General features: G+C 34.4%; 1 protein-coding gene across 2 annotated transcripts in view; it reads right to left on the bottom strand.

The window, feature by feature from the left end:
• Nucleotides 1–2,994: 2,994 nt before the first annotated feature.
• Nucleotides 2,995–23,726, bottom strand: part of LOC141547912 (putative ATP-dependent RNA helicase DDX60) — a 115,000-nt gene continuing 94,268 nt past the window's right edge. For both annotated transcript variants that reach the window (XM_074276599.1, XM_074276598.1), the window contains exons 34-38: nucleotides 20,511–20,658; nucleotides 19,048–19,190; nucleotides 11,415–11,566; nucleotides 9,451–9,513; nucleotides 2,995–4,719 (exon numbers count right to left, since the gene is read on the bottom strand). In XM_074276599.1, the coding sequence (XP_074132700.1) occupies nucleotides 4,620–4,719; nucleotides 9,451–9,513; nucleotides 11,415–11,566; nucleotides 19,048–19,190; nucleotides 20,511–20,658 (606 nt within the window). In that variant the 3' untranslated portion in view covers nucleotides 2,995–4,619. The remainder of the gene's footprint in view (nucleotides 4,720–9,450; nucleotides 9,514–11,414; nucleotides 11,567–19,047; nucleotides 19,191–20,510; nucleotides 20,659–23,726) is intronic.

Raw genomic sequence — 23,726 nt, forward strand, 5'->3', positions numbered from 1 at the left:
TATCTTTATGTATCCAATACTTAGCAATGCCTAGCACAATAGTTACTTGATCAATGCTTATTGACTAACAGCAAAGGAGTTGCAGAAAAAGGAATAAGTGAGATAGGAGGAGGTCTCTGAGAGTATGATATAATTCTGGAGATTAATGGGAACAAAGTGAAAAGAGCTTTCAATTATAACTATGTTACAGGCAGCCATAGTAGACTATGTTTTGAGATTTGGGTCTAATCTCATTTTCAGCTTTTCATTTAATTACAAAAAAAAATTAAGTTCTATTTTTCACTATCAGAAAGACTTTGTATCAAAAAATACTGGGAAGATGGCATAGTTGGTCAGAAATTTTCAAGCTTGTAATGTTCTTTTCTAAAATATAATTTTCTCTGGGAGCAGGTTTCTTAGGGGGCTTCTGGAGGCAGCCTTAATTTCAGTTCAGAGTAATAATCAGTTCAAATGCAATCAGGAGATAAGAGTCCAAATCTTTTATTGTTTCTGTCAAAATCTTATCTCCTTCACTTGGGGCTCAACTAGTTTCTGGAGGCCTTCTGGATTTTGCCTCTAGTCCTTTGCCTCTGCCACTTTCTGTCTCTAGCTCCCTCTTTATGTCTCCGAATCCAAAGGTTTGTCCTTCAGCCTCTAGCCAGCACAAAGGTGGAAAATGGACTGAGTCTGTCTCTGGCTCCCAGAGTGGGCTTGTCCTTTAGTGAGCTTGTCCTCTAGTGAGCTTCTCCTTATATATGCTCTCTTAAAGGTGTGAATCTTGTGAAATTATAGTTAAGTACTAAGTACATGTCCGTTAGAGAATCATTATCTCATCAATTCCACTCAGTACCTTGTTTCAAGTTCTGGCCCATAACATCTCCTTGTAGGATCAGATCACTCATACTGAACCATGCTAAATTAGATAATTATTGTCTCTATCAATTCCACTGTCTTAGTACCTTGTAAGAATCCTAACACAAGCTCTTTATGAAACATACTTTGTTCATTAATCTACACTCCTGTCATACTGTCATAAATGTATATCCTTCTTTATCCCCTATTTACCCCCCTTTATTTTTTATAAATTTTGGAGGGTGTTATACCTGTCATGGTATATATACATACTTATTCCTCTGTATCTCATTAGTATAACATAATTACTATGTTTATCTTTTTCTAGATGGTCTTACTTTTTAGAGTCAGATCATACTCAATTCTGCCCTAGTCTTTTTTTTAAGCTTCTCAATTATTGGTGTCAGTTTTAAACATATGGTATACATTTCCATCTAAAAAACATAAACAATTTGTCCATATTAAATTCATTGAACTTATTGATATTGGCTCTTATATGTTAAATTTCCTATTAAGTTCAGGTTTGGTTGAGACAAAGCCCTAAAATGTCCTTTTTTTTTTCATTCACTATTATCTACAATATTGCTAGATATGATATTTTGGCCACAGACTTAATCTTTGGATTGCCATTATATATGATTTCAGGAGTCTTTTATTGTGGCTACTGATGAATCTTGTACAATTCTAAGTGTAGCTACAGTATATTTGAATTGTTTCTTTTTTTATTTCTTGCAAAATTTTCTCTTTGTGCTGGAGGTTTCAAAATTTGGCAATGTGTTTTCCACAAAGGATCTCTTTGAGGTAGTGATCAGTGGATTTTTTCCTATTTTTACTTTCCCTTCAAGTTCTATCCCTCTGGGACAATATTCTTGGAGTATTTCTTCCATTATGGTATCTCTTTTTTTGGTCACAACTTTCAGGAGTAGAATTATTATTATATTTTCTCTTCTTGATCTGTTATTTTTCTTTTTAAGATATTTTACAATCTGTTTTATTTTTTCAGTCTTTATGTTTTGTTTTGTTTTTTCTTGGCCTCTTATAGCTTCACTGGTTGCCCCTTCCCTAATTCTAATTTTATGTAAAGAATTATTTTCTTCTTTAAGCCTCTGTATATCCTTTTCTAATTCATAATATCTTTCTTGGGTAATTTTTGCTTTTGTCACTGACTGTTGTATATTGTGTACCATATCTATTCCACTGCTCTTATTCTTATCCAGTATTAAATAGTTTTGATTATTAGTGCTTTATAATATAATTTGAGATCTGTTATTGATAGGTTACTTTCCTTTATTTTTTTTTCATTAATTCCTTTCCCTTGATATTGTTGACCTTTGTTTGCAAAAGTGATAGTGTTGATGGAAAAAATGTCTGGAGAGACAGAGCTAATGATAATCACAGCAGTTCTGCAAGTGAGTCTGAGGTTATGGGTATATGAATTAGGAAAAGTACAATGGGGAGAAGTTAGCAAATATGTTACCGTGTGTAAATTACTCCTTCATTAGAATCTCACTTTTTATTGGTGGGACTTTGTGTAATTGTCCTCTTCTTTTAGCCTGTGCAAATTGACCCACCATGTTCCCAATCAAGGTTTGACTTGCCCTTAGCACAGTTGCCTAGTTCATAGTAGGCATTTAATAAGTATTGACTAACTTCCCAGACACATTTCTAAAATGCTGAAAGGGAAAAAAAGCACCTATATGCAAACAGCTACAGAGCAGGGGCAATATCCATTCTACCAAACTTAGGAAAATGAAATGCAAGCAACTCTGGGTAAATTTGTTTAAACAAATAAAGAGAACAAACAGATACAAGCAAATTAGTTGCTCCAGTCTTCATGAATTTTTGTCAACAAGTAAAGTTAAATGAATTAATCTTTAATTCTTTGGTTAACACATAGTGACATGAAGTTCATTAAAGAAGCCTAGATTATCCTGGAATCAACTCTCAGGCTAGAAGGAATGAGATAGGACAAAAGAAGTCATGTCTGCTGACATAGATAGATATACATACATATACACATGTCTATATATATATACATACATAGATATAAATATATCACTTTATACATTCTTGTAGTACAAATGAATATTGTCCCTTTGTCATTTTGCCTAACAGACTAATACCAAATAATTTCTTACACACATTCAAGAAACACACATAAAATAAAATTAAGCATCTTTATTTTTGTTTCATATTATCAATCACTTCTTCAATAAAACACAATTATTGAACAAAATTCAAGCCCTCAGCAAAAAAACCAAAAAATTATCCAAAACATCCCTTGCAGTGAAAACTTAGCTAAATAAGATTTAACTTTTTATGTTATTTGATGTTGCTTATAGAAAGGCACCTACTTAGTTGTATAACCCCAGGTCACATATCAAATTAATAAATCTAACATTATATCCAGACATCTCTCCAAAACTAAATGTTTCAGATGAGTAGCTAATCTGCCAGAGGGAGATTCCACATTGGAAAATCTCTAAAACTAATAAAATTACAGATTGAGATAAAGTATTAATCTAAGCCTTAATTTTTTTCTTTGAAATATAGAAACTAACCTATTTTGAAAACATTGTTCTATGTAATAAAGTAAACATTTTAATTTGTCATATAATCAGGAAAACATTATTTGTGCAAGTGGAATATAGCCTTCCTGGGGCCATTAAGTTTCCTCAATATCAACATATAATTATGTTGCATGGGTTTATATAAAATTTTATCTTAAGGAAAATGTTTTAGAAATCTTATAAGCACTAAATTAATGTGTTATCACATCATCATCATCATCATCACTAATAGGTAATGCATGCTTCTGGCCATTGTACAACAGTTTTCCTAAAAATAAAAAATCTATTAAATCAAGATCCCCTAGGCATACAAAGCACTAAGTATTGCTTGCATCTATGCCTAAATATTGACTCCTCCCATTACTTTTTTCTCCCAGAGAATACTTAAATTATGTTCTCAAATAGCTTACTCAAAAAACAGGGTTCTGGGTTTTTGGGGGGGGGCATTATGAGCATTCTACTCATTATTTCCCATAGAAAAAAATACTCCATCACAAACACATACTACAGTTTATTGAGCCATTTCTCAATTGATGGGCATCCCTCAATTTTCATTTTTATTTTTTGCTCTGAGAAGAGATCTGTTACGAATATTTTGGCACCTATAGATCATTTTCCTTTTTTAAAAAAAATCCTTTTTTTGTTTTTGCCTAGTAGTGGTGTTGTTGGGTCAAAGGATATGCATGAATTTATAGCCCTTTGGGCACAGATCATATCTTTTGATGATTTTTCAATTGAGACATGGCTCTTATAGTCAAATTCCTTAGCACAGTGCTAAAAAGGTTAAGACTGCACAGCTATTTTTGTATATATACTAAAATTGCTCCACAGGCCAGTACTCTTAATCTCTATGTGGCAGAGGTCAAATGACCTCCCAATGTTCCAGGCAGTGCTTTTGTCTATAAGCTAGAAAGCAGTTTCATCTATACTGGAGTTCTTGATGCTAATGACATCCCAGAGGCTCTCCTTTCCTCCCTAACTCCCACTCATTAAAAAATAATTAAAAAGCGACTTAGATTCTAGGATAGAATCTGTCTTAATATTAAAATTTTAATTTTAGATTGGAAATTTTACAATATTATGCAACCAGACTTGAAATTTGAGCTAACAAACTGCTAAAAAAAAAAAATTCACATCATCAGAACATAAGAATATACAGAAATGTAAGCTAAGACTTAATAAAGAAAGCTTCAGGTGCTGGTACCAGGCAAGAAATTCTTAGACTTTATCCAGTTTTTCCTTGAAGCTCTTACTTAGCTGTTCAAATGCTAGCACCACATCATCAGTCTCATCTTCACATAGTTCCCTCAAAGAAACACTGTAGGAAAGAATGAGAAAAGGTCATGTAGTTACACAAAATCTTGAAAAATTATCTTTTTAGCTGTCTGATTAGGCAAGATTTTAGTTTGTACAAACATTCTTGTGTCAATTAGGTAGTATAGTGGATAGTCAGAAGGAACTGAGTTCAAACCTTGACTCAGACAATTAATAGTTATTTTTTTTAAAACATTTTTTCCCCTGAGGCTAAGTGATTTGCCCAGGGTCACACAGCTAGGAAGTGTTAATGTTAAGTGTCTGAGACCAGATTTGAACTTGGATCCTCCTGAATTTAAGACTGGTGTTCTATCCACTGTGCCACCTAGCTGCCCCCAGACAATTAATACTTAACAGCTGTGTGACCCCAGGTAAATCACTTAAACTCCATTTGAATCAGAAAAAAAAAAAGTAACATTTTTCCCCATCTTTATATTTTCTTCAGAAGCCTTGGCTTTGTCTTCAACTGGCAGATGAAATTTTATGAAAAATATGGGCAATCCTAAGAAAATTATTTTCACGGTGGCCCTACCAAAAGACCATAGATTTTCAGAGGATTTTGGAAGAATTACTTTCTTGAAAAAGAGACTTCTATTGAAAAATTCAATTTCTTCTTCATGATTAATATTTTCTAAATTTCACAAATGCTAGGTAGTTAGATTGTATCTTTTCCACTTCCTTCCTTTTCAAGAGGACATTTCAAACTTTCCTGATACTGTTCTACCCTTCAGCACCCAGTACATATCTTGCAAACAATAAGCAGTTAATAAATGTTATTGATGGATCAAGCTTAAAAATCCTGGAAGTGTCTGATGACTAGAACCAATCTCCAGCAAACTTCCTTAGTCAGATGAGGCAGAAGCATTGCCAACTGGATCAAACTTAGTCCTGCAATTATAAGGACACAACACCAGGCAATGTGGAAACTCCGGAAATTAAAAGTATACTTATCTAGTCCCCTACCATGATCAACGTCTATGAATTAATACACAGAATGGTTATCTTTGGAAATATGGGAAGGATGCTATGAGACAGGAAGCTACAACTAGAAATAGCATCTCTAAATCGAGGATTTAAAGAGAAATCTTAAAGAAATTGTGCTGCTATCCTCTAGTATTTCTGGAAAGCTTTTCCTGTCTGAAAGAGATTTCCCTAGAGAGGAACTACTCTGCTGGACTTAATACACATGGTAGGACAAATTCAAATAGAGAGTATCAATAAATGAAATACAAAATCAAAATTGCAAGGACTTCTAATTTCCCTAAGGAATTAATAGATACAGGATTTCTGACTAATAGTTCTAAAATCTTGAGAGTTGACTCTTCTCAGATTTTCTTAAATGCCTTAGTCTATATCAAAGTTGGGGGGAAAAAGTCCTAACAATACCCTGTTAGAAAAGGCATGGAAAAGAGTTCAATCTGAGCATGTCTTGACTACCCCTCATTTTCTGTTTAAGGTAAACAAATCAAATGGGTCTCAATTCTTTATCTATAAAATGCATTTTCATAAGGTCCTAGATCTGGAAGAGACCTTAGCAGTTGCCTGCTCTAATCAACTCATTTTGAAGATGTGGCAACTGAGGCAAAGAAAGTTAGCTCCCTTTTATTACTTTCTTGGTACTCCACTTCTTCCCTTAGGACTCTGGGCTGCTCCTTGATAAGCCTTCCACCATAACTAGCTCAAACTCAGACCTACTCTGCTGTTCCCCAACAATGGGGATGTCCAACTGGTCATCTTTGAGAAAGAAGGACCAACAACAACAACAACATGTACTTCCTCATGTCTGTCATGGAACAACAGATGAATGTCTTCTTGTCTGTCATGACGTATATCGCCACCTCTCCCTTCACTTTCTACCTCTAACTCTAGGAGGAACAATTAAACCAACAATACTATTCCTGGAATTATTAATTATTATTAAGTACTAATTATGGGCTGAGGACAACAAAAATAACATATCTGTGTATATATATACATACCTTATCCTGATTTCATTATGTGTATGTATGTTACATGCATATGTATAAATAACTATCATGAAAAAAGCTATATATTGTTTATGTATATGTATACATATCAATATGAAGTATGTATCTTTATCTAAGGGCTTATCAAGGAGCAGCCCAGAGTCCTAAGGGAAGAAGTGGAGTACCAAGAAAGTAAAAAAAGGGAGCTAACTTTCTTTGCCTCAGTTGCCACATCTTCAAAATGAGTGTGTATGTATACATACATAGAAAGACCTTTGGCAAATACTAATTCTGTGACAATGTGGGGGAATGATACAGAAAATGGCTTTCCATCTCCAATGGCAAATTATTGCTTACCTGACCACAACATCCCTCAGTCATCACCCTATATACTTTGTCCTAACATGATGAGAGCTTTTGCAAGACAGGGACTATCTTGTTTTTTTGTATTTGTAATCTTAGAACTTCACATGCCATTTGACTATTTATAAACACCTTTTCATTTATTCATTATTTGTACCCTAGGTCACATTAGGTGATCTCTAAAGTTGATTTGAAGTCTTACCTTCTGTAGCTCAATAGCATACACTGCACAACCTGGAATGGCCCTCTAAAAATTAGGAATTTGCCTATAGCAATATTTTTTTACTTTAGAATATGTGAATTTTATTGAAATATGAGGATTATATATCTCTTGACAACCATCCTTTATTTTTTTCTTTTATTAAAGCTTTTTTTCCATAACATATGCATGGATAATTTTTCAACATTGATCCTTGTGTCCCTTTAGAGCCTTATGTTCCAAATTTCCCCCCCTTTCCCCACCCCCAACCCTGGATGGCAAGTAATCCAACATGTTAATTATGTGCAATTCTTCTACACATATTTCTGCAAATATCATCTATAGCAATATTTAAAGGTAGTCTCCAACTTAAAAGTCCTTTGCATACTGATCTAATTCCCACTGAATGACTGGTGGCCAAAGAAGTTCCTTTTCTTCCCCAGAAACATTTTCTTTGTTTCCTCCTTCACATTAGCTAGCTGCTACCTGGTTCCCCCCTCCTCCAATTCCTAGCTTTGCTTTCCATTTCTCACCCCCTGCAGAATGGTTCCTAGGGTGTTTGTGCAATAGCAAGAATGGCATGCTTGGGAGGGATGAGAGGAGAACAAGGGAAAAGCTCTATTTTCTCCTCCTTTACTCCTACCATTGTAGTGAGAATACTCAAGTTCCAACAAGCCCATCATTAGCTATCTTCTGCCCTCTCTTCCCTCAACTCTTGTACCTACCTCTTGAATTAATCCCTAAGACTACATAGTTCTGATCTCCTTTGAAATTCATAAACTTTATTCAAATCCTTTGCATCTGAAGATTTGCTATTTATCTGTCACTCACTAGTGATTTTTATCTTAGTAAGAGAGAAGTAAAGTGTTGGGAAAAGATTATCAAAATTTTGTTTGCTTATGGACTGAGGGAAGAGAGAAAGCTTGGTATGGCTGTGGACAGCCCATTTAACTTTATGGGGGGCTGGAGAAACTTCCCAAGACCAATCTACAAACAAGTTCACACACACACACACACACACACACACACACACACACACACACACACACATACACATACTCCCCCCTCCCCCCCCCCCGCAGGATTATTGCTAATTCGTTTTTTTAGCTATCCAAACAATTCAGATTTGTCTCCTTGATAACAGCCAGTCAATAGCATTTACTATATACCTGGTACAATGTAAGTGTTTTGATACAAGGCAAAATTCTAGTCATTGCCCTTACAGAACTTCCATTCTAATAGGGGAATCAAAAGTAAGCACTAGTACATTTTTAAAAATGGGAAGTGATCCCAGAGAGAAGAAATTAAGAGGGGGAACTGGGAAAGGCCTCTTTCAAAAAGCAGACTTCCAGCAGAGTATTAAGGGAGGTCAGGGAAGTCAAAATGCCCTCTAAGCATGAAGTCAGTTACTGGAAATTCAGAATCAGAATCAGAACATGGAATGTCATGTTTGAAAAAGAACAAAAAGGCCATCATCTCATGGAGGAGGTAAAATATAAGAAGCTTGAAAAGGTAGGGCACAAGTTGGGAAGGGTTTTAAGGGCCAAACAGAAGATTTTATATTTCTTGTATATAAAATACATAAAAATGGCTTCAATAGGGAGCCATATGAATTTATTGAATGGAGTGTTGAGATGATATTTGATAGAGTTAACCAGTTTTACAGGAAATGATAACAGTAATAATAGCTAACATTTACATAATATCTACTATGTATTAACCACTGTGCTAAATGCTTGTCTCATTTGGAATGAAAATGACTTGGGCAACTGAGTAGCAGATGGGTTTGAGCAGGAAGAGACTTGGGGCAGGGAGAAAGCTATTATTATTGTTCATATGTAAGGTGATAAGGGCCTATGCCAGGGTGGTAGCAATGTAAGTGGAGAGAAGGGAGTTAAAAGAGAGAAATCAGAACCTAGACCAGCTTCAGCACCTTGAACTGGGCCTCTTACTGCTGCTTTGGATGAAGGAACAAGGATGTGCTCAAGGAAACCCTGTAAGAAGGGTTTCCCAGAAATGTTATACAATAGCAAGATTTTCTTGAGAATTCCAATCTTTGTAGGAAGATTCCAAAGGGGTCACCGTTTAGATTCATCAAGGTAGGGAAATAATGGCCCACTGGAAAGGATCCATAAACAAAGACAACCCCAGCAAAGACAGAAGTGATCTTATTGGGAAAAAAAAGCCTGAAATTTTTGTAGAGTACCTGATAGATTTAAGGATGAGGGAAAAGTCTTTCAGTAAAATATAAGCTTCACCTTCATTGATCCTAAATAAAACAAAACATTTAAATTAATAAACATTTAAAATAATTTCTTTAGTAGTTTTTACTTTAAAACATTTAAATAAACATTTAACATAATTTCTTTACTATTTTTTTAATTTTTAAAAAATTTCTTTATTCTTATCAACTTAACTTATAACTATAGCTGTTCATTTCTACAATATACTTTTAAGTTCCACCTGTCTGGTAAAGTGAACATAACAGAGATTTCCTAAACTGTCCCATTTTCCAAAGTCATGGGCATTAAAGATATCCATTTTTGGAAACCACAGCTCCTCCTCTTTAATTGGAGGTGTACTTTGCACACTACTTTACACCAAATGCTCTACCTGGAATTAGTTCTTGAACTATTTAATATCTCTCACTGCCTCACCGTGGCTGTCCTCAGTGTTGCCTTCCATGCTTCTTTGGCTTTGTTCATTTGATGAATGACCATAAACTGGTGAATTCTAACTTCTTCAGTCCTCTTCAACTTCATATTCACCCAGCCACCAATCCCTGTTAATTCTACCTGCACCGTCCATCTCATATTAATCGCCTCCTTTCCCTTTCTACTGCTAGCAGCCTAATAAAGGCTCTCCTTTGCCATCTGCCTAGGTACTAATTCAGTAATCTTCAAAAAAATCATTCCATCTTTATTTTCTGAACTATCATTCATGCTACTATCATATTAATCTTGCTTATTCATAAGTCTGGATGATGCACACATTCCCTTCTCATTTCAGGAAGAAGTCCATCCAGATATTAACAGGCATAACTAAGTTCCAGACATAGAATTATATGGAATAATTATAAGGATGGAATTCCTTATCAGTCTCCACTGTCCATCCCTTCCACCTCTGGGCATATTTAAGCAAACTTTGAGATATTAATTAGAATTTCTTTGGACAGGTCTGGTACCTGGATGCATTCTAGATGCATTCCATCTGGCTCTTTTTTGATCCTTCCCTCTGAGCTAACAAATTCTCCTCTGGTATTTCCCTTCCTCCCCTAAGAAACCCCCAAGGTTGTATTTCCTCTATTAAAGATGGATTCAGTCTTTTTCAGGACTAAACCCACTATGAGGTACTCTCTCTTCCTCATATTGTTTTTCCTTTAATGGCATCTTTCTCCTTATTATAGCTAATTCTGGTTAATTTGTTAAACTCCTACAGGGCTTTAATCTGCTAGTCAGGTCTCATGGTATATTCCTTTAATGAATTCTTCCAAACTTATTTCCTTGGTAACCCTATTACTCTCCCAAATCTAATTCACATTTACTACTTCTGGTGTCTATTTCATCTCTTCATTTTTTCTGTAGCCTCTTCTCCTAAATAAATGTCCCTTTGGCAAAGAGAATGGCCATTGTGAATTTGTCACATGTTTATTTTGAACTAGGAATTACTACTCTGTCCTTATCATTGATATTGAAGAGGGAACCCCAAAACTCTGAAAATCCTTAAAGGAGAAAATCTCCTTCAACTCTGCCTCAGTGAGGGACCCTGCCCTGAAGGACAGTTTCATCCTTGTTTATCTGGGTGGGGTGAGCTAGTCCTGAAACTAGCATATTGCACTCAGAGACAGGAGACCAAAGTTCAAATCTTGCCTCTGACATTTATTATAGTTATCTCTCTGGGCCTCTCTAGGACTTAGACATTAAAGTCACAGGAAAATTAACGTGAAGAGGTCTAAACATTAAAGAAATCATATATTCATGCATAAATACTATGCTTAATTTGATGAGCTTATTCTTATTTCAAAGTTTATATATATAAATTAACTTTCAACAAAAGTGCACCATTAGGGAAAAGGCCATAGAGTTCTTAATTTTGATATATCTTTGCAAAGGGAAATTTATCACATATAATGATTAATTTAAATTCTTAATTATAAAAATCATTACCTACCTGTTATCTTGTTCTATTCCTTTGAGAGAACCATGTTTATAGAAATCAAGGGCATAGGCATTGAGTGGCAATCTTCTCCCTAGACTGTCAACTTTCTTTGAGTAAAGCACAGGAGCTTGGGAGGAAGTAACACCAATTGTCCGTAGAATGATCTGAAAAACAAGTTTCCTTCAGCTCACCCTTCATGTAAGTATTTATTACATTATATTTTTTAATTTCATGGATTATCTTTTAAAATGGAGTAAGAGATATCATCAAGGAAATATGTAATAAGATAGGCCAAGGCATTAGTGTCCCAATTTTCTCACATCCCTTCCAATATTTATCATTCATTATCTTTTCCTATCATCTTAGGCAATCTGAGAGGTGGGAAGTGATACCTCACAGTGAGAACATGAATCGTATAAGATGAACAAGCCTGGATGAATTGTAATTTAAAAGGTTAAAGGGAACTCTGAAATGAATATGATCATAGATCCATTGGTATACTGGAAAATTTTTATTTATGTAAGCTAAATCCAACTTCTAAAAACGCAATCATTTGTATTATTGTTATTCTCATCAGTACTGAAATACATAAAGAAAATTTAATATAGTAGATAGCATGGTTTGATAGAAAACTGACAGAGGAGGAAGAAGACTCCTTTTCAAGGTCTGTCTCTGGTAATAATATGAGGAAAGACATTTACCTCTCAGTTCACTAGGCAATTCCTTACATTTTTTTTTAGGAAAAGGTATTGATCTCTACATTGATAATGATAATTTCCACATCTGGGAATTGTCTATACCAGCAAAAGTGCAGGTCTAGCCCCTATTCCTGTTATTATTAAGATGCAGAAGGATGTGATCAAGAGTCAACAAAGAATCAGAAAGAGTCAAGTTCAAGTTCTTCTATGGACATGGGATTCTCAGTCTCCCCAAATCTCTTTCTTAAAGTTCTAAGTAAGGCTATAAAAGAGCTTTCCCTCTGGAAAACAGATAAAATCACAGGTCTGGAACTCCCCTCACAAAAAAGAAGAAAATCATCTTTATAGTGCTCATTTAAAGAAGGAGTACATAATAGAAAAAGAAAGAGACCATTTGGAAGCAAATGTGTATGTCTTGTTAATGAAAGAACTGCATCTCACAATGGCAGAATGCTGAGCTCTGCTTAACAGTTTTCAATTTTGGAAAATAAAATGACCTGGATATATGGAACTACCACATCATAGTTATGGCAATCGTGCCATTAGGCAGCAGTTTGATTAAATTTCAAACCATGCTAACATGGAGGCTTATTTTCATTCTATATTTCTAATTAGAGAAAGAAATACAGGGTACAAGGAACAGTGGGTAGCTCATAACTAGTGTCTATCAAGTAAATGTATACCAAATAAGCCTAAATAGGAGAATTTAGATGAACAATTTTTACCTTATCTGATTTTTTTAAAAGTATGATCTTGTATGAATTCATCTAGAATAAAGAAAACGGGACCAGGAGAACAATAACTACCATAATGTGAACAAAGAAAATGCTGAATGACAGCTCCATTCGGATTCAATTGGTCGCTGACAAACTTATATGTAGAAGGCAAACAATGAAAAACCCTTCCCTCCTCTTAGCATAAAGAGTTTGCTTGGTTAGTTAATTTTGTTTAATTATTTACTTTGTTATATGGAAAAGTCCTGTGGTGAGGTAGGGATAAGAAGGCTGATGATTATGAGATATATATATATATATATATATATATATATATATATATATATATATATATATATATATATATATATATATATATATATATATATATATATATTTTTTTTTTTAAGTGATCTTTTTTAAGTCTAGGCTCTCTATATAAGTGTGTATCTGTGGAGAAGGAAGGAAGAAGGGAGGGAAGGAGGAAGGCAGGAAGGAAGGCGGGAAGAAAGAGGGAAGAAATAAGGAGGGAATTAAGAGGGAAGGAAAGGAGGAAGGAAGATATATGAAGAATTCACTATATGCCAGGTATTGTGCTAAAGAGATGAAGAAATCCTACAATGAATTCAACGCAATTCTCCAAATGAATCAGTAAATACTTTCATAATCAGTCTCATAGTCACTTTAGGTGAGTCAGTGACTCAGATATAAAAGTGGATCTAATGAAGAATGTCTCTCACCACCACCACTACCCCTCAAGCCTTTGAAATTGTTGTTCAGGCTGAAAAAATAAATGAAGACAAAGTCCATAAACCACTAAGAAACTATTATATCCCTATAAATGCTGTCTACATAATAGGAAGATCCTTAATAAAAATGTGAAGAGAAAAAAAAATAGGCTTTCTCAGTCCATTTTCTCTATCAGCCTACATCTTCATAATCAGACAAGGGAAAATTGTGTACAGAATACACTGACACCGATCAGTGTGCTTATTCTCTTATTATTAAAAAAATTGAATCAAGAAAGCAAAGGATAGCCCAAAAGACTATCTTCTTTTAATATATCAACATTATAAAAGATATCTTGGCAGATGTAGTTAGAAATAGGGGTGATAAATGACTTTTGTTTGCCAAAGAAATTCATTTTTCTCATTACAAGCAACGCAGTTCTGCTAGTTGGACCTGAAGTCAGAAAGACTGAGTAAAAATCTAGCTTCAGCCACTTACTAGCTGAAAGACTCTAGGCAAGTGCCTCAACCTCTGTTTGTCTCAGTTTCCTCAACTGTAGAATGGCATTAATAACAGTAACTATCTCACAGGATTGTTGTGAGGATCAATAAGATTTTTAAGGTATCCAACACATAAGTGCTAGCTAAATGCTTATTCCCTTTCTTTCCCACCTCCCACACATTAGCTCCCCTTATGGAGAATGTTCTGCATTGAAACAAAAGAAGAGCACTGTGATTAATAATGAAGTTCAGATATTCCTTAATGTGGATAACACTACAAAGATTCAAGTAATCATGAACGCTATAAAGACCCTTCATTGATTATCACAACTACTCAAAAGAGAGAAACCTAACAGTACACTCAGGAAACGGCCAGTGGTTAAATATTTAAACAATACCTATTTTCCAAATCATAATACACATTTGGATGAGCAACTGACTCACTGAGACAGACCATCACTATATTTTCAACAAGCACTGGAGATGGACAATAAGCTCAACCTAAAATTAACTAGGAGAAAGAATACAAGCTGGATTCAATTTGGGAAACTGTACAATGCTTTCAACATTTCAAGACACTTCTGACAGAACCATTTCTTTGAACACTAAATGCTTCTCTAAGGATACTTATAGCTGGAAATCAGGAATATCACAATCTCTAGATAATCAAAACTGACAAGTCTCTTAAAAAGCAAAGGATAATGCATAATGTACATAAATAGATTGCAAAATGTTATTAACAGTGATTTTTGAGCCAAAAGAGGCCCAAATATACCATTCAGGAATTATATAATTAGACAGAAGACTTTTGGTCATGTCACAAGAGCAAGATCTAGATAAATATATCTTGATATAGATATATGTAGTTGTATTCATATGTGTGTATATATAATATATGATACATATACATGTATAATAATGTAATCTATGCACATACACACATACAAAAACTGAATTTGAAGATAATTTTGTGGAAAAAAACAAATAATGCAGAAAGAAGAAAGAAAATTAACAGAAAGCAGAACACAGATTAAGACAATTATGTTGATGTTATCTTGCTTTGTGTTTATTTGAGGTGTATTTATTCATTTTTCTTGTTTAAAAAAACAAAATTAATTCAATTTTCTCTTTTTATCTTTAATAAAATGATCAGAGATAATTTATCTTACTTTCATAAATTTAATATGTTGTGTATATATTTTTGTCTGCTGTATAATTTTTTTATTATTTATAGAATGAGTTCTTTATTCCATATATAATTTTTAGTTTCCTTTTAGGTCAATATCTTTTGGTAATATTTTCCATCTTGATTATTATTGTATTTGATTATAAATCACAAAGGTGGAATTTAAAACATATTCCTTTATAAATTCATTTACAATTTATCTATGGTCTAAGAACATATTCCATTGTGAATATACCATGTATATGGGGAGTAAGAATACACATATATGTATATATAAAGCTATCAAATCTATTTTTAATAATAGTACATTCAGAACTATAACTCCTTTGTTATTTATTTTATTGCTTGATAATAAAATATTGAGATGCTGAAATGTTCTATTATCGGTTTTCTAATTTTCTTTACAACTCTTCTTTCATAAACTTAGTTGATATGCCATTTAGTAAATGTTTCATATTTCTATTTGTCATTGAAAATAATGTCTTTAATAATAATAAAATACTCTTTTTGCTTTTATGAATACTTTGTAATTTCAGCTCAAGAGTTTCATTGCAACGTCAATGCAACTTTTAAAGAGAGCCTGGGGATACAAGGACAAAATTAAAATAGTCTCTGCTTTCATTGAGCTTAGATTTTAAAAGGGGAGACAACATGTGTACATATATAATCATATACAAAATAAATAAAATTACAAGGTAAATTGGGTGAGAGGAAGGTATCAGTAATTGAGACAATGAGAAGGAATTTAAGCAAAAAGTCTCATTGTTTTGAAGGAAACTAGGGATCTCAAAAAGTAAAGGTGAATAATCCCAAATGTAGAGGATAACCTGACTAAAAAAAGGCATAGAGATTGGAGATGGAATGTTAGGTTTCAGGAACAGTAAGGTCAATTTGGCTTATAGAAAAATATGAATAGGGAAATGTACATAATAAGCTTGGAAAGATAAGTTGAAGAGAGTTCATCTGATGGCTTTAAATACCAAAGAGGAGAATGTTTTTTGTCCAAGAAGTTATAGGGAGTTCCTGGAGTTTAGTAAACAAGGGAGTGACATGGATAGATCCATGCTTTAGAAATGTCATTTTAGGTGCTATGCAGAAGCAATATTGGTGAGAGTAGAGATATAAGACAATACTGTGTAAGGACGTTACTGTAATCTATCAGGCAATAGGAAATGATGACCTGAAATATGGTGGAGATCATATGAGTACTAAAAAATGGGGTAGATAAGAAAGATTTTATGGGGGTCAACAAGACTTGGCAACTAATCAGATCTATGACAGATAATCTTTATGCCTCTAAAACTTGTATTAAGCAAATTAAATTTTTAGTTAACCCCTGTAAAACTGGTTCATTACCAGATGATTCCTTACATTCAACATTTCTTAAAAACTTTCTTAAGTGTTTTTTTTTTTCTGAAATTTAGTAAACAGCTGCTTTTTTTCTATTTTTAGCAAATCTTATTCTTAATCCTTGCTCTACCTCCTGGTACATCACTTCTATCTACATTGTTTCTATAACTGTTTCCAGCTGAGTAGTTTTCCTAAATTTTTTTTCTAATTCTTCTATTATTTCCCTTAGATTGCCCTCAAGTTCTGTTTAAAATATATTTTTTGTTTTGTATATTTTCCATTGATATCTCCAAACTGTTGAAGTTTGTAATGGTTTGCTTAAGATTCTACAAAGTGATTTTTTTTATTACTTTGTGATTTTTAACAAATTTTATTTTTCATTTAACTCTTGATTGTTCTTTATTAAGAAAAATCTAGTTTTTCTGGTGCTACTCTTGGTCATTTTTTAGTATATCATTTCCCTAAATATTTTACAGGAGCTTTTTAAAAAACACATAATAACGTTTTATTGAATAAGAGAGTTTGTTGCTGTTGTTTTGATTTGCTCATTCCTTTGAATGGCTTGTTTTCAGTCTTCTGATGATTTCTAGGAGTTCAGCTTCTTTCTTTCTTCTTTCCTTCCTCCCATCCTCCCATCTTCCTTCCCATCTTCCCTCCCTTCCTCCCTCCCATCCTCCCATCCTCCCTTCCTTCCTTCCTTACTTCCTTCCTTCCTTCCTTCCTTCCTTCCTTCCTTCCTTCCTTCCTTCCTTCCTCCCTCCCTCCCTCCCTCCCTTCCTCCTTTCCTTCCTTCCTTCCTTTCTTTCTTTCTTTCTTTCTTTCTTTCTTTCTTTCTTTCTTTCTTTCTTTCTTTCTTTCTTTCTTTCTTTCTTTCTTTCTTTCTTTCTTTCTTTCTTTCTTTCTTTCTTTCTTTCTCTTTTTTTCTTCTCTGTCTCTAGTGTCTCCTCCCTTTCCTGATTTAGTGAATTAAAAAGAAGAGAACAAGCATTTGTTAAGTGCCACATATATGATAGATACTGTGCTAGTGATTTATAAATACCTCACTTGGTCCTCACAAAAACCTGAGAGATAGGTGTTATTATCCCCATTTATAGTTGAGGAGACTGAGGTGGACAGGAGCTAAGCGACTTTTCCAGGGCTGCATGATTATGAGTGTCTGGGATCAAATTTGGACTCAAATCTTCCTGACTCGAGGCCCAGTACTCTGCCCATTAAGCCTAGGTGAGTGAATCATAGCTCATCTAGCCCACTATATCTATTCAACTCAAGAATGTCTACCACATTTTGCCATCTGCCCTGATGCAATTCATTAACTCCTCCATCCACCAAACCCTAATAAATACATATAAACACACAACACATATATACACATGTGTATGTATGTATATGTATATTTGTGAATGTGTGAGTGGAGAGACACAAAGAGAGAGAGAGAGAATTCTATTAGAATGTAATTTTTTTGATGAACAGAATGGTTCATTTTGCATTTGTGATTCCAGACCCCTGCCTGGATCCTTTTCTAAATGTTTACTAAACATCTTTTTTTAATATGGTCTAGACCAGAGGTTCTCAAACTGCGGCCCACTGAGGACATTTATGCGGCCTCATGGGTTATGGCAAATGGGCTGAGAGGCGAAGACAAAGAGTGAGCTTTTGTTTTTACTATAGTCCGGCCCTCCAACAGTCTGAGGGACAGTGAAGTGGCCTCCTATTTAAAAAGTTTGAGGACCACTGGTCTAGACCAAAGGAATTCAGTGTCTCTTGGTGATAGTTATATGATCCACCTCTACTATTTCTTCCCACTAATTTAGCCTTCCCACCACTGCTAGACTTATTTTAGTTATAAAGAGATCTAGCCACATCATAGATAAAACAGGGGATAGAGTCCTAAGTTTGGAATGAGAATGAGAATGAGAAAGACTCATATTCCCAAGTTTAAATGTGATCTTATTAGACACTTACTATATAAGTCTAGGCAAGTAATTTAGCCCTTTTGCCTTAGTTTCTCATTTGTAAAATAGGTAAAGAAAGAAATAGCAAGCCACTCAAGTATCTTTGCCAATAAAACTCCAAAATGGGATCACAAAATTTAGATATGATTAAAACAATTAAATGACTAGAGTCACATTATTGCTCCAATTCAAAATTCATTAATGGCTTCCTATTACAGTTCAAACTTCACTAAGAAATTTCTGTGGGTTATAGACTCCTAGGCTGTTTTCATAGCATAGCTGAAAGCCAAATCTCAAGTAAGTTCCTTAAGATCCTACAAAAAAAGAGATCATCTTAGGAAAATGATAGAGCGGGGAATAAATAGGACTATAAAACCATCTATGGCTTGTTTTCTTAAATATTTGTGTTGAGACTGTATTTTTTGTCAGTTCAGGGACTTCAAGTCTATATGACTAATAGGAACACTCCCATCCATCCCGTTTTCCGCATTTCCCTCTCTTTGCCTCTTTTACTTACACTGTCAATATTCTTTACTTGAAGTAAATCTTGATTTGTAACTCCAGAAAGACACACAAAGGGTGAAACAGCAGATCTGCTCTCTTTGCAACTCATCAGATGAGATCCAAGCTTGGAAGTGGCACCTCTTTTACCTTTGAATTCTGAAGGATTCAAATTGGAATAACTTAATTCTTAGGATCAAGAAATATGCTTGACACGTTCTAGAATAGGCAATCTTGACCTTGGAGATACAGATAGATTTTTTTAAGGAATCTAGAGTCTATGTATTTATACATTAGAGATAGATATGGGCAGGGGAGGAGGATATACATGATATGTGTATAGATCCAGATGGAAGAAAGAGGATAGAGATGATAGTGATAGAGGATAGATATAGATAGAGGAGAAAATAAATACATAAAAAGAGAACTTGAGATGTTGGTATAGATGATATAGATATAGATACAGTTATAGATTCAGATAAATAGCAATAGAAATAGATTCATTATATAGAAGTATAGAAAGACAGAGGTAGTGATATATAGATATAATGTATAGATATATAAAACTTTTTCAGGCTAAATGGTTTCCTTTGTAATTCTGCTAGAAGAATCAGAATTTAGGAATACCTATAAGGACCAAGTTGTCAACTGATTCATTTTCTGTTCATTTTTAACCCACAAGGCAAAAAACAATTGAGTAAACCTGAAAATGTTTACTTTAAAATGTTAATAAAATATATTAGTTGACATTTTTGGTTTTCCTAGTGTTAAAAACATCCTAAGAATGGTTCCATGATCTTTACTAAAGTGCCAAAGGGGATCATAACATCCCCTACTCTAGGAGAAACTTTTTATCAGTCATTCAAGCCTGTCTTCTCCCAGACCTAACTAATTGGTGAATAGGCTTGTCTCCTACTGCCCTGTCATCTACTACCTCTGGATACTCTTACTTGAATGACTAGCATCAACAGAGCCACAGGAAGTCTTCTTAGAATGACCCCTTGATTTTTGTTTTTTTGAATATACTTTTAAGCAATACCAAGAAGTCCCCATGGCTACCTTCTGTCTCTATATCTCAACCTCTTTCATCTCTGTCCATCCTCTTAAGAAAAAGAGTCACAGAAATGTTTTCCTGAAAATTCCCCATGTCGTGTTGTGCTCTTGCCCCCGCTTTATAATTTCAATTCTATGTTATCTCCATGCTATCAAGCCGGTCTATTATTATAATTTCAAAGAATCCTAATAGAAAAATCTATTAAAAGAGAAAGGGCATTCATTTACTTTTATCCAAATCCCAAAATCAATCCACTACCATCATATAGCCTTGCAGAATCAAATGACTGAGTTCTGTGCTACTGTTCTGCTCTAACTTAATCATTCTTCTAGTTTTGAACTACCCTTTCTATAGAAATCATCTTATAGAAAGAGTGTGTAATTTCATTAATATCACAAGAGAAAATAGTAGTAATATCCATTTACCAATTTTTGACAAAGGGAGCTGATATTCTTGCTTCATGTCAGCAAACTTAGAAACAATCAGTAGGAAGTGGCTAAAGTCTCTTATCACTTTGGTGTTATACTCCAGTAAGGCAGCATCAAAATCTGTAGGGAAGTCTTCAAGGAACACCTAAAGACAGGAGAGAAGTGTGTCAAATTTGTCCATGAATCTGATGATGAAATATTGCTGGCACTGGCACATGATTGCCCAGAATGAAGTGCCTTCACCAGAGAAGGTCCTATGAGCAAAACAGAATTGAATTAGCCCAAAAGAAATGTGAGATGCACAAAATTAGAGAAGCCACACCAAATGTTTACATGGACTTTTTGTGTCAGAGCTGTGGCAGAGCACTCCAGGCTAATATTATTCTGATCAGCTGCAGTTGGGCAAACTCAATTCTAATATAGTGATGTCGTTTTGGTCCTCTTCAAACATGAAAGACAACCACCAACTTCTGCCAATCAAAAATCAATGGAATAGAAAAGGAGGAAAACTAGTTTATTACTCCTGGAGTTCGGGCTGTACTGAACACATACCAATCAATCAGTGAGCCCTGAGAATCAGTTTGAAGCTATATTACATAGGTTTCAGCTACATATTTAGGATGTGTACAACTGAATTTCAAAGAGCAGTAGAAGGAAACTAATGTTTTCCACATCAAAAACATAGATGATAGAAGGGGACAATCTATATCAGGTATTAAGAGGAAACTAGTTGATTAACATCAGCTTGGAATTGATATTTCAAATCTGATTTTGCAGAAACTGTATGTTATATGATAAAAGTTAAGCCAAAAATCTCTTGTTACAGACATTCTTCTCTTTTAGTTCTCATTCAAGAAATTGTATCATCCAGAAATGATGTGATTTGTTCTTTGCAAGGAGAAGGTACAAAATTCAGAGAAGGAGAAGTTAGGGGGCAGAGAGAAAAATAAAGGAAAAAAAGTTCTAATACTCTCAAATCATGACATCCTTTATATATATGGTATATAAAGTAACTCTCATAATGAGTTTGCCAAATGGACACAACCAGCAATATAAAGGAAAGTTCTAATCTGGTTAGTTAAGTGGTTAATGCTCCATATCCCTTCCTCATGCCACTGCAAATAATACCAGGTGTAAAAGTAAGGTTAGTTGTTTGGGGATTTTTTTGGTAGGGGAAATACAATTCAAGCCTTTAAACATCTAAGCAGCTAGGTGGTATAATTAACAAAGTATTATACTTGAATTAAAATAATACCTTAGATACCAGTTATATGACAATATTCAAACTTTACTCAAGTTTCCTCAACTAAAACATGTTAATAAACTAGCACCTACTTCACAAGATTGGTATAAGAGCCATTTATGAATTTTAAAAGCAAAATATAAATGCTAGCTATTATAATTATTAGTATCAGGACAGGAAATTCCTAGTATGAAAATTCCCTGTATTAATGAAGATAGATGAATCAATTTAATTTTTAGTCTTAGAGAATTGTCTGGGACACTGAGAACTTAAATGATTTGTTCAGGATCATATAGCCAGCTTATGTCAGAGGTGAATTTCATGAAGTGGGACTACCAAAAATAAGCAATACTTTTTAATCCTTTCTTTCTTTTATTCATAGTAGTTATTTGGGGGGGGGGGCGGAAATTGCAGATGTCTTGTCTTTTCAATTTTATTTTTAATTAGGGGATAAAACAACTATTTCCATAAGATATTACCACTTAAAAAAAGATGATTGCACATGAAACTGCAAATCTACTATGCACAACTTGCTATTCCTCTAAAATATACATCAAAATTATCATGAAAATATTCTCCTCCCCACCATAGAAATGGCTACTATCCAACACAGATAGGTGTGTATGTAAAAATATTCTATAATTTTTTCTATTTATTAGTTCTCTTTTTAAAGGTTTTTTAAATTTTTATTTTGAAATGTTTTTTCTCATTCTCTTACATCCTCTTTACTCCTTGTTGAGAAAACAAGAAAAACAAAACTCTTTACTGTAAAGGGCTAGAACTGAGCCCATGCAAGGAAACTTAGCACATAGGGCTAATTACCAATTGGACAATTCTCTATTAACATATGCTTGGAGAATGACCCTCCCCAACTATTCTGTGTTGGATCTGTGGGTGTGGACAAAGAAGGAAAAAAGAGAGATGAGAGGGTGGAGTAGGACAGGCAGGATCATTCTTTTGGGGGTGGAGAGAGAGGAAGGAAGTGTGGAGATTGTTAGATCTAATCTCCTGACAGTGGCCCCAAAAGACCAAGAATAAAGACTTTTGCTTATCCTGACTCCAGCTGATTCTAAGATATCCAGGGTCACAACATTTGGAATCCAACATATAGGCCAAGCACCCTACTTTCACTGAAGTCCTCCAGTGACCAGGAAATTAGGTGAGTATTTTAATAGACAAACAAGGAACTTACTTTGTTAAGGGCTAAACTAATAACCTTTTATAGCTGAAATGGAGCAGATGTTAGGAAAAGATTCTCCCCTGTCCTCAGCCCCAGCTCCAGCCCCAGCCCCACCCCCACCCCAAAGCAGCGCTATAAAAAGCATGTTTAAGTTAATTGAGGAGCAAAGTTTATTTATAATCTGGGAACAGATTGCTAGACTCTTGGGTACATTAAAATGCAGGTCCCCTTGGTTCTTAAAGAAAGAAGAAATAAGTGTAGATAATTGGAAACTTGTTGGAGAACAACTTTGCGAAATCTACAATAATACAGGTCCTCAATCAATTTCCCCAGAGGTATTTTATATATACAAAATAATTCAATTGGCCTTAAACTATCTTGGTATATCAGCTTATGTTAAAATATTATTATAGAATTTAGCTTATAAAATCTTAACCCCTAGTGACTGGAAATCTATAGCAAGAACAAGTTTAGAACCTGGACAAAACTTGTTGTGGCTTTCTGAATATAGTGAGCTCTGTTGGATACAAGCCCAACAAAACTGTCAAAGTGGAGTTAATCCTCTAATCACCTGTGACCAACTAACAGGTGTAGGTTCTTATGCAGAAGTTTCAGTACAGATTAATTACTCCATAGCAGCATTTGAACAAATTGCTGCTGCTGCTGCTATCAAAGCATGGGCTTCTCTCCCCAGTAAAAACGACAAGGGCAAGACTTTCACAAAAGTTGTACGAGGATCAAATGAACCTTTTACTGATTTTGTGGGACCTTTGCAAACACCTATCATACG

Source organism: Sminthopsis crassicaudata, chromosome 6 (genome assembly GCF_048593235.1).
Source record: "Sminthopsis crassicaudata isolate SCR6 chromosome 6, ASM4859323v1, whole genome shotgun sequence".
NCBI lineage: Eukaryota > Metazoa > Chordata > Mammalia > Dasyuromorphia > Dasyuridae > Sminthopsis > Sminthopsis crassicaudata.